At 36.1% G+C, this 13,073-nt stretch overlaps 1 protein-coding gene across 4 annotated transcripts in view; it reads left to right on the forward strand.

Annotated features, from left to right (window-relative positions):
- Nucleotides 1–13,073, forward strand: part of LOC106870898 (cilia and flagella-associated protein 47) — a 192,929-nt gene that overhangs the window by 160,469 nt on the left and 19,387 nt on the right. For all 4 annotated transcript variants that reach the window (XM_089350841.1, XM_089350840.1, XM_089350838.1 and 1 more), the window contains exons 51-54: nt 3,660–3,801; nt 7,065–7,240; nt 8,563–8,670; nt 10,016–10,235. In XM_089350841.1, coding sequence (XP_089206967.1) covers nt 3,660–3,801; nt 7,065–7,240; nt 8,563–8,670; nt 10,016–10,235 — 646 coding nt within the window. The remainder of the gene's footprint in view (nt 1–3,659; nt 3,802–7,064; nt 7,241–8,562; nt 8,671–10,015; nt 10,236–13,073) is intronic.

Below are 13,073 nucleotides of genomic sequence, written 5' to 3' on the forward strand. Positions count from 1 at the left end.
TCAGAATGGTTGGTATTAGGAAGGGCATCCAGCTGTAGAAACTGCCAAATCAGATTGGAGTCTGGTGTAGCCATCTGGTTCACCAGTCCTCAGTCAAATCGTCCAACCCATGCTAGCATGGAAAGCGGACGTTAAACGATGATGATGATGATTCTGAAAGACCAAAAGAAAAATATTTAATCCATGTATTTCATGTATTTTAAATATTCCTGCTTCCCATCTAAAAATAGCAACCACTTTTTTTTTTTTTTTTTGTGGGTAATTTTATAGTTTCTGCATTCTGAAACATTTGGAATTCACATTTAGAACAAAAATTATTTTTTTGCTTACTTTTGCCATGTTATATAAAAACTTTTTTTCTATATGATATAAAAATTGAAAGATAAGAAAAACAAAATATATTAACACTTATTTGATTTACGCTAATATAATTTCCATCAAATTTAATTTTATAAACCATTTTTTCATCTTCCATAAAAGAGAAACATAAACAAATATAGGCGCAGGAGTGGCTGTGTGGTAAGTAGCTTGCTTACCAACTGCATGGTTCAGGGTTCATTCCCACTGCGTGGCACCTTGGGCAAGTGTCTTCTTCTATAGCCTCGGGCCGACCAAAGCCTTGTGAGTGGATTTGGTCAACGGAAACTGAAAGTAGCCCGTCGTATATATGTATATATATATATGTGTGCATGTGTGTTTGTGTGTCTGTGTTTGTCCCCCTAGCATTGCTTGACAACCGATGCTCGTGTGTTTATGTCCCCGTAACTTAGCAGTTCGGCAAAAGAAACCGATAGAATAAGTACTAGGCATCCAAAGAATAAGTCCTGGGGGTCGATCTGCTTGACTAAAGGCAGTGCTCCAGCATGGCCACAGTCAAATGACTGAAACAAGTAAAAGAGTAAATAAATATTCTGATTTACTTAAGACAGGGTGCTGCCCTGACAAACCACAACATTTTTTTGTAGGTTTTATTTATTATTCTTTTTTTCTTGTTTATATACACTATGTGATCAAAAGAATCCAGACACCCACCTGATAATAAAGTACAAGTTTTGGCCAGCCTCCATCAGGAACACTGTCAATCAATATGGTGTTGGTCCACCATTAGCCTTGATGACAGCTTCCACTCTTACAGGGAATACTTTCAATAAAGTGGCGGAAAATTTCCTGGAGAATGGCAGCTCATTCATTGCAGAGCACCAAAATGAGCAAGGGTATCAATGTGGGTCACTGTGGTCTAACACGAAGTCGGCATTGATGGGATTAAGACTGTGTGCAGGCCAGTCCATTAATGAGATGTTGTTGTTGTCAAACCACTCCCCTACAACCCCTGCAGTATGGACAAGTGGTCAGTCGTGTTGAAAGACACAATAGTCATCCCCGAACTGATCTTCGATGGTAGGCAACAAGAAAGTGGTTAAAATATCAGTGTAAACTTGTGCTATGACAGTGCCATATAAAACAACAATGGGACCAAGTCCCTCCAGGAGGAATACAACCACACCATGACCCCACCATTGCCAAATTTCAGTCAGCACTATACAGGTTGGTGCATATTGTTCACCAGGCATTCTCTACATCCACACCCTATCGTCAGATCGCCACATTTCGCCGTTTTACCCTTCAAGCTTCTTTCATTTCTCCACTACAACGATGACATGGTGCAATATTTTCATCATCTAAAAGGCCATTTCTTCGTAAAAATGTAACTGCCTTCATCTTGTCGCCGATCACATTGTAAAAATCTTTAGCCAGCATTTTAAGGGTTTTTAGAAATTGAAAAGTAAACTAAAATGTAACCTAAAGTAATCGCCCTTTAAGTTGTAGATCACACGTCAAACTAGCACTAATTCAACTATAGTCGTTCAACCTGCTAGAAATAGCAGCCAAATCTACCTCTAAATTCACCCTGTTATTATGAAAAAATGCGAGTGCTTTTTATTATAAGTCTGTTCATCCAGCACTGAGCAGGAACGAAACAACAACACATGCACAAAGGACATGTGAATTTGTGCAAGTTACATGAACATGTTACCTGACAAAAATTGTTTCAAAATAAATAGCAAAATATTAGTGAAAGGTGCAAGGGAGATAATCTGGATCTTATTAGTTAACTATTCTTATTGTGTGTAGGTGTGTGTATCTTTGTCCCCACCACTGCTTGACAGTTGGTGAGGGAAATTTGGATACTATTTCTTAGAGGCTGAGCTGTTATGCAGAGCAGAACTAAGAGACTTTTGATGAAAAACCTTACAGTGGTATATTACGAATGAACTACATTCTAATATATATCCTTTATTTAAGGTGGGTTATTATCTGTGGGAGATTTGGCTGTTATATTCAGCAGAAGCTTCCATGCTTGAACATGAAGACTAGGCAATATACATCGATGTCATCTTCCTTGTTAAATAGTGATACAGCAGATAACTACTCCGTCTGCCCCTTTCTCATTCCTTTGGAAAGGTGACTCATTTACGAAGTGGTGTGAGATTTGCTTTATTTAGTGAGGGTAGGATAGGTAGTGAGAAGAATAGCTAGCACAGTTTCCGCTACATACATTGATGTACTTGATAACATCATTATAGTAAGGACGCACTAGACATTGGTTTGGCGGAATCATTAGAACATCATCAAAAATGCTTTGTTCAAATTCCTCTAAAGTCAACCTTACCTTTCACTCATCCGGGTGAAAATAACATACCAGTCAAGTGTTGGAGTCAGTGGCACCAAATGATTCCTTCCTCTCCAAATTGCTGATGTTATGCCTAAATTAAAACAACATTCTTAAATGGATATACTGTAAACATGAATAGATAATCAGAATTAGCAACAAACATTCACCTCTAATTTAAACACTTATTTCAAATTGTATAGACATAATATATATTATACTATATTATATTATATTATATTATGATACTAACTGTGTATTTATGATAATCTTATTTTATTATTTTTATATTTTCAAATATGTAATTATAATTTTCTTCATATTAGATTTAACTTAAAAATTTTATTTTGCAATTTTGAGTTGAATTTTATTTTCCAATATCTTATTAAATTTTTTTTGCACTATGGTTAACTCAAATTATATTTTATTTTTATTTTTAATTTTCAATATTTGTATTATCCTTTTTAAAAATTTTATTTTGTAATATTAATTCTAATTCATTTTCAAATATTCGATTGCAATTTTTAATTCATAATATTTGATTGTATTTTGTTATATGGCCAGCTTGTTTGATAAGATGAACTAAATATAATAATTTTTTACATTGAAGTACCTCAACTTATATTCTTTTTTAGATTATATTTGTAAATAAGATAATATAAGCACGGGCATGGCTGTATGGTAAGAAGCCTGCTTAGTAACCAATGTTGGTGTGTTTACACCCCTGAAACTTAGTTCAGCAAAAGATACTGTCTTTATTTTTGTACTTAATACTTTAAAAACCAGTTGGTAGGATATTGGTACTAATTGAAGAAAATAGCACTGAAACCAAATATCTCAGAGGCTGCACATGGTAGATTTGAGAGCCACATGTGGGTCCCAATCTGCAATTTGGCCACTTTGGATTTTTATTATATATTTCTATTGCAAAATAAAAGACTGAAGAACTTTGCCGATTAACTTTGAGTATACTTGTCTCATCTTGTAGAGAGGTTGATAGCGATGGAGATGAAGCTTACAGCTCTGATGATGGAGATGAGTATATAGGCCATAGGCTGTGGTACATTATCAAGCTGAACATCCTCCAGGGTCCTCCAGAATCCATTCTACATATTTCATGTCCTTGTCAGGTAAGATTTTTCAACCATTGGTCTTAAACTGAAAGCTGTCTTGGAGTCTCTGCCAGTAAACACATATACACACACATACACAAGTAAATTGCATTCAAATATAAGTGGTTGAACAATCAATCTGGTGACACTTGTACCACTAGCATCCTTCTACTTTTATATCCTACATGACCATTTCAATCAACAAAAATTTGACTTGCTATTTACTCTACTTAGTCCCTTTCTCTCCCAAATGTTTCCCCCATTTAGCAACTTCTTAAATATTATTTAGATGCTTATTTCTTTATGGATATTATATATATATAGGGTGCTTGTCTTCCTTGTCGGCTCATTAAGGTAGTGCTTCTGTGGCTATTGAGTTTTGACTCTTATTTCTAGCAATACTGGTGCTGATTAGTGCCCTTTGTTCACATTAGTGACAAATATATTTCTTCCTTTAGGTTGTAAAATTGTTGAGTTAGCCACCCATATTATTTATATATATATATGTATGTATATATATATATATATATATATATATATATATATATATATATATATATATATGTATGTGTATATATATATATATATATATATATATATATATATAAAAGTTCCACACCCTAGCGGTTGAGGGAACCTGTGGAAGAGGTAGACCCAGGAAGACATGGGATGAGGTGGTGAAGCATGACCTTTGAACATTAGGCCTCACCGAGGCAATGACTAGTGATCAGGACCTTTGGAAATATGCAGTGCATGAGAAGATCTGGCAAGCCAAGTGAGACCATAATCCATCATTGGACAATAAACTCTGCTTCTAAAGACCTGTCGAGGCAAGTGAAATCAAAATCGAAATCGAACCAAATTCGACGACTGACACCCATGCCAACCTCTCTTTCATCGGACACTAAACTCTGCTTGTGAAGACCTGTTGGGGCAAGTGAAATTGAAATCGAAATCGTAATTGAACCATATTCAATGACTGGCACCTGTGCCAGTGGAGCACTAACAGCACCGTCCAAGCATGACCATTGCCAGAGCAGCTGTCTGGCTTCCATGCCAGTGGCACGTAAATAGCACCATTTGTGCGTGATCATTACCAGAGTCACCTTACTGGCACGTTAGAAAACATTCGAGCGAGGTCATTGCCAGTGCTGTTAGACTAGCTCTTGTGCAGGTGGCATATAAAAAACACCATTTTGAGCATGGCCGTTGCCAGTACCACCTGACTGGCCCTCATGCTGGTGGCACGTAAAAGCACCCTCTACACTCTTGGAGTGGTTGGCGTTAGGAAGGGCATCCAGCTGTAGAAACTCTGTCAGATCAGATTGGAGCCTGGTGCAGCTATCCGGTACACCAGTCCTCAGTCAAATCATCCAGCCCATGTTAGCATGGACAGCAGACGTTAAACGATGATGAAGATATATATATATATATATATATATATATATAACATTATCATTGTTTAATGTCCACTTGTACATACTTGAATGCGTCAGACTGAATTTGTTGATACAAATTTTCAACAGTTGGATGCTCTTCCTGTTTCTCACTCCTCATCTGCTTCTAAACAAGGTAATATTTCACCTTGGAAGATAGGAAATAAAAAACATCACTTGTATGACAGTGATGCTCATTTACAATCATCACATGCTGTCAAGACAGAGGTACAAGCCAAAATACACATGCATACACACACACACACACACACACACACACACATATATACAAGTGGGTGGACAAATAAAAGAAAAGAGCACTCAACACATTTAGTACGTGTTACATGCATTATTATTTAAAGCAGTTTGATTTGGCTCCACATGACTTAAAGTTTTGCAAACCTCTGAGAGAAGCTTTAGGAATGGTCATTTTTTGCTTGAAGACCAACCTTGTATGGGGCTGCTTTCAACCTCCCGAACAGATGAAAACGTCTTGGAAATTCATGAACTGATGTTGGAGAACTGTTGACAAACAATTGATGAACTTGTTGATATGTCTAGTGTGTCCTGAAGCTCTTGCGAGGAATTGTGAATGTAAAGAGTTCCAGTAAAATTTGTGCTTTGCTTGTTCTTGAAAGATCAAATGCAGTCATGACTGAATGCATGTTGTGAACTAAGAGAACAGCTAGAAGTTGATCCAGACTTTTTTTTCGAACACTATCACTGGTGATGAAAGCTGGTACTACAGAGTTTGCAGATGTGGAAGAGGTGAAGAAAAAAACGACGGAGCTGTTAAAAAACATCACTTTACAGAAGTTCCAGGACTGCTTCAAACAGTGGAAGATGTGCCTGGACCGATGCATAATTTCAAATGGAGAATACTTTGAAGGTGATAAAAGTGTAAACTAAATGAATAAAAAAATATTGCACAATTCTGGTTTCTTTTGGGTATCTCCTCGTAAGTTGAACTGTAAAATTCCAAAACAAATAGTGCAGTATGTATATTGTATCATAAACATTTGTATGAAACTTAAATCATAAATTTCTGTATAATTTTGATATAAATATGGTATAAAAAATGTCGCAAATATTCTCAAAGTTTGTCAAGGAAAACCTTTGCAATCACTAATATTTAATTTTAAAAAAAGCAATTGAATACAGGCAGGAGAGAGAGAAAGAGAGAGAGAGAGAGAGAGAGAGAGAGAGAGAGAGAGAGAGAAAGGGAGAGAAAGAGAGAATTGCTAGGAAAGAAAATGAAAGTAACAGAGTGTACAGGGAGAGACAAAATGTATTAAATGAAATAACAGAGGAAGGGATACAGAGTTTGTTTGTGAGAGAGAAACAACGATGACCTAGTGAAGAAAATTGTTGAAGAAAAGAAGGATGAGGATAAGAATGGGTGAGATAAAGTCATAAGAATGTAGAAATAAAAAAGATAATAGCGATAGACATGGTAAACAAAGATACAATGAAAGAAGAGAAAGGGAAAAAGTGTATTGCTAGGAAATACTAGATGAAAAGGAATACAAATGTAAGACATTAAAAAATACATATTGCAGTGAATAAAACTGTTGTATATTAGTGTGTAGTTGAAATGCTCAATATTAAAAGTTCTCCAATACCACATTTTAATAAAGAATATATTAAAATTGGAATTTATAACAATTTTCTAAACAGTGAAACTTTTAATAGTTACTTTCTTTTAGTAAAAGTTGCATATTCAAAATTAGTTAATAAGCAGCTTTCTTTAGTATAGTATATATATTCTCTAAATACATACTTTTGTCCTGTTTTGCTTTTTCTCCCTCCCTCAAACTGTCACTTTTTCTTTCTCTTTCTCTCCAGGAAAGCAAATTGATCAAAGTTCCTGTTACCAATCCGATAGATGAGGAATTATCCCTTCAGACAATAATAGAAGGTCCCCACTTAACAGGACCATCTTCAATTGAACTTAGTGCTGGTGAAAAAGTGACCTATCTTTTGACATTTTCTCCTCAAAGTATCTTGCACCAAAAAGGCATGTAAGTAGAATTACCATTTAGGTATCTTCTCTCCTATGTAACTGTGAAACTGCTATGCAAACCTACACTGCAATGCTATACATTGTGTGTTACCAATTATTCATATCAAGGTGTTACAGTAAGATAGTTGATATATATGTATGTGTATATATATATATATATATATATATATATAGTGAAGTATATTTGCCATTTAAATGTGGCTGACCCCTAAGGGTGGATGTTACTGTTGCTTTTAGCCCCAGGAGAACATCTCCTCCAGCTGGCTTAGCGACACATATCTGTGTCCTGTCTATATATATATATCAGGAGTGGCTGTGTGCTAAGTGGCTTGCTTACCGACTACATGGTTCCAGTTTCAGTCCCACTGTATGGCACTTTAGGCAATGTCTTCTACTGAAAGAATCCCGTCATGTGTGTGTGTGTGTGTGTGTGCATATGTTTGTGTGTCTGTGTTTGTCTCCCCACCTTCGCTTGACAACAGGTGTTGGTATGTTTACGTCACTATAACTTAGCAGTGCTTCAACATGACCGCAGTCAAATGACTGAAACAATAACTTCCTTGGAAACCAATCTATCTATCTATCTATATATATATATACATATATATATATATATATATATATATATATATATATATATATATATATATATATATATATACATATATATATGTAGATAGATAGATAGATAGACAGACAGACAGACAGACAGACAGATAGACAGACAGACAGACAGACGGACAAGTAAGGCAGACAGAGCAGGACTCTGCTTTCTTTCTTTCGCTCTCTCTTTCTTTCTCTCTCTCCCTTTTTCTTTCTTTCTTTTTGTAGAGTTTTCAATTTAGCCCTTTTTTGTAACACCTTGGGCAAGTGTCCCCTACAGTATTGTCAGGCTGACCAATACCTTGTGAGTAGAATCAGTAGATGGAAGCTGTGAAGAAGCCTGTCATTTGTGCGTGTGTGTGCGCGTGTGCAGGTGCATATGTGTACGCACATGTGTGTGCCTGCATGTAGTGATATTGATTCTATGTGCCTTTTTTTAGCATCACATATCAAAGGCAGTGATGTTGCTTACATGTTTTAGTAAGCAAAAGTCCTATTGTTTTAAGTAACTTCATTGCTGTTGATGTGTGAGAACCAGCAGACAAAAATACCAATAACTTCCTTGGAAACCAAAGGTTGGCGACAAGAAAGACAAGAAAGCTGCTTCAATAAGACTTATCTAACCCATGCCAGCAAAGAAAAAGATGATGATGATGGTTGTGGTGATGGTGATGATGATGATGATGATGTATTTACACATATTTCATTTCTATGCAGGTTAAAATTCTTCAATCAAAACTTTGGTGAATTCTGGTATGATTTGGTCCTCGAGAGTAAGCCCCCTTCGCCAGTGAATTTGTCTTACATGCAGTGTCAATTAGGAATGTAAGTTGCTATCACTACTACTACTACTACTACTACTACTACTACTACTACTACTATCATTTGTGTTGCAGATGCTTTACTACTTAGTTTATTGGGGTGGGTGGGGCCTTGTCCTTGTCATTGAAATATCTTTTGATGCTTATTCACTTTGGCTTGGTTTTCAATTTTCCCAGGTTGATAAAACAAGTATTAGTCAATAAAAGTGGTGTCAATGTAAATTGATTATAACCCAGAAAATATTCTCCCAGATTAACCACAAATTTAAATGAAAACAGAAAAAGGACAAAATGATATGGGTTTTATTTCCTCATTTGTTTTGTTTGCTTTCATGTTCTATGTTTATATATGTGTGTGTAAGTGTGTGCGATATATGATGGAATCTTCCATCGAAGACAATATATGACTATTTGGGTTTTGCTGAATGGCCTGCTCAAAGGATTTGTTTATAGCAATCAAATGTATTCACTCACTTCATCTAATTGACATTTGCCTGCACCGGTGTAATGGTGTACCACATGTCAGGTGTCAAAACGATTGCAGAGCAATGTGAGAGAAAGTGTTTTGCTCAAGAACACAGTGCACTACCCTGTCCAGGAATTGAACCTCAATCTCACAATCATGAGTCTAACACCCTAATCAATAGGCCATACACCCTCACACACACATGTGTGTGTGTGTGTGTATATACATATGGTGGAAGTCAACTGATGAGACCGTGAGACCACTTCCTAACCCAGGAAGCCCATTCAAACATTCCTGCAGTGCAAGAAGTTCCTTTGCATGAATTTCAATTGGACAGATAAAATGCTGCACAACACTGAACCCACTGTTCATTACAATCAGCTAAAAAACCCGAGGCACCATAGAGCCTGAGATGATTAGAAATCAACTGCACTTTAAGTTTTTATACTAGGTTACCTTTTCCTAGAAGGAAGTTCTAACAAGAACTAAGGTTTTCATTTTCTCCCAGGGATTCATACTAGTTAATCTTTAGCTGAGACCCTAACAGATGCTACTACTCTGGGTCAGAATAGACTTGGAGACAAATAGTGGCAAAGAGGTGGTTCTATGCTTCTCAAAACCCTGCAACTCCCATACCTGCACTTCTAGCAGAAGCAGTTTAAAGTCATACCCAGGCCCTACACATGCACACACGCACACACGCACGCATATATATATATATACTCTGAAGTAGAGAGCAATGTCCATATGTGTTAGAAAGCTCAAGTGATTTTTACTTTTCATTGCCAAGGAGAATGCTAATTGTCCTGCTTTGCAATGCATATGTATGTATATATAATCCCTTTTTGTTTCTTTTTTTTTTTTTTCTTTTTATCTCGAACAGGTCTGTATCGCAAACAATTAATTTAACAAACAATGCTGACCAATCATTAGATTTGATTCCTGAGATCAGTGACAGCAACTTCATCCTATATGATGGTGGCATCGAAATAAAGAGCTTACATTTGGAACCTCATTCTACTGTGAATGTGACACTTACTTTTAAACCATCAGTGTTGTCTAGCAGACGTCTACCTTGCAAAGTGATCTTCCACAGCAAACGAGTATGATTCCTTTGACTTTTAACTTCAATTTATGGAATTACAATTTTGGGAGGTTTCTTGTGGGTCTTGTTTATTTAGAATTACACTGTTTTTCTAGTCTTGAAAAAGCCTGCCTTGTAAAATGAGCTTCTGCCATCCAGGAGTTGTTTAACTTTTTAATAACATAATACCATCTATTTAACCAGAGCTATATAATATGCCTTTAAAACATCCATTCTCCAAGACTTAGCAAGCATATAGATCACCTTTAAAACATCCATTCTCCAGGGCTTAGCAAGCATATAGGTCAGTTTCAAAGAGAAATGTTGACAGTACATTTGTATCATAGCTTATTGTTGCCTCACTCTTATATTCAATAGTTTTACTGCCACAGAAAATGCTTGCCCATTGTTTTGAATGCCTACTCTTACATTCATAACAACCTAGTTCAATAGACAACAATAAATATTTACCACCTGTATACTGAAGCTCATCATTCTAGAAACTTTGATATTATTGAGTTTAACTAGAGTTTAACATTTTTCTCAATGGTTTTGTCTGAAAGATGCTGAATTCATGGCTTTTACAAACTTTCTAAGACTGGAGAGATTGATATGGCTGATCAACAAGTTCATGACTTCAGAAAAAAACACCAGCAAGATTGGAATTCCAGAATGGTGATGTTCTGGGAGAGGAAGAACTGAGTTTAATGGTTAGAGTGTAATCTGAAGAAGTGAAACAATACAAGGGATCAGAATAAGAAAGATGAGCATGATGAGTTGAGTTAAATTGATTGGAGGTGATACATGATATGTAAGCTTCAAGAATCAGAGGACATTGTAGTAGCACTTATAGAGGCTGTGTGAGCAGCCTACATCCATGGACCAGAGGTCGGAATGTGTTGATGACTCCATAATAATCAGTCAAGTGAACATTTTATTTGTATGCAGTCTAGTATGTCTATATGCCGGAGTATGTCTATAACCCAGATGCAGTCTAGCATGTCTATAACTCAGATGTTAGAGCAGTATTTCATTGGCACATGGAGGGTGTAGTTCATTACATTCACCCTAGTACTTGTATGAAAGGCCAAGTTGATCATGGAGAGATTTAGACTCGAGTTCTTTATAGCTGAAAACTATTTCATTAACTTCCAATTCTAAGACTGAATTTAGCTTTTAAATGAATGAAATACTCCTGTTGACATTCTACTCTAGATACAAGATAGCAAATAATTCATTTTGTGGGTCCATATAATATAAATATTTATAATAATAATAATAATAATAATAATAATAATAATAATAATAATAATAACTGAAGACAGCTGCAGAAAGGCCTCAGTATGGCCTGGGGGGACTACCAAAAGGCTTTCGACAGTGTTCCCCACACATGGATTTTGGAAACACTAGCCATAAACAAAGTGGCACCAATTATTATAAAATACATAAGGTACTCAATGAACAAATGGCAGACAGTGCTACAGCTCCAAACAAAAGAGGGACTTGTGAAAACGAAAGCCATCCCCATTAGAAGAGGAATATTCCAGGGAGACACGCTCTCTCCACTCCTGTTCTGCCTGGCACTCACACCTTTAACTGGATGCGGTTACAAATGTTACGGGAAAACAGTCAGCCACCTTCTATATATGGATGACCTAAAATTATATGCTAAAAATGACAAAGAGCTAGAAACACTACTACAGACAGTACACGGCTTTACCAAGGAAATAGATATGAAATTTGGATTAGAAAAATGTGCCAAAGCAACCCTGAAAAGAGGAAAATTAGTTAAAAGTAGCAATATAACACTAGATAAAGCCAATGAAATAAGAGAACTAGACGAAAGCCAACCATACAAGTATTTAGGAGTCAATGAACTAGATAGGATACAATATACACAAATGAAAGAAAAAATAAAGAAAGAGTACTATAGACGAGTTAGATCAATACTAAAAACAGAGCTCAATGCTAAAAACAAGATAATGGGTATCAACACTTTAGCTGTCCCAGTTATAAGCTACAGCTGCAACATCCTTAACTGGACACTAAACGAACTATGTAAAATAGACAGGAAAACAAGAAAAATAATGACAGGATATAGGATGCACCACCCAAAATCTGACATAGAAAGGGTATATATACAATGCACAGAAGGTGGCAGGGGTCTTATACAGCTAGAAAACTATTATAAAATAACCACCATAGGACTGCAAAAATACCTACTCCAGAAGCAAGGAAAACTAATACAAATAGCCACAAAACACGAGCAAAACAAAAAACTGTTTTCAGTATTTAAGGAAGCTGACAAATACAAACAAGAAATCAATCTACCTGACAAATACGAAGAAGAAGAAGAAGAAGAAATAACAAAAGCTATAAAACAAATGAAATCCAAACTAAAACTAGAACAGCAACGGACCATGATAAAACGATAGCAAGAAAAGCCCCTACATGGTAAATACTGGGCTAAACTAAATGCAAAAGAAATAGACAGAGAAAAATCCCAGCAATGGCTGAGAAGCTCAGGACTCAAAGCAGAGACTGAAGGATTTTTAATTGCTGCACAAGACCAAAGCCTCCCCACCAGAAATTACCAAAAACATATAATGAAAAGAAACATAACAAGTAACTGTAGAATATGTGGAGATGGACAAGAAACAATAAATCATATTATCTCTGGCTGCCCAGTCCTGGCTAAGAAGGAATATATTCACAGATACGACAGAGCTGGGACCTATATACACTGGAAGCTATGCCAACACTATGGAATAACAACAGAAAAAAAGATGGCATAAATACACTCCAGAAAAGGTCACAGAAAACGAGAAAGCAACCATACTCTGGGATATGCCAATAC

The sequence above is a fragment of the Octopus bimaculoides genome, chromosome 4 (genome assembly GCF_046866305.1).
Source record: "Octopus bimaculoides isolate indiv1 chromosome 4, ASM4686630v1, whole genome shotgun sequence".
In the NCBI taxonomy this organism is placed as follows: domain Eukaryota; kingdom Metazoa; phylum Mollusca; class Cephalopoda; order Octopoda; family Octopodidae; genus Octopus; species Octopus bimaculoides.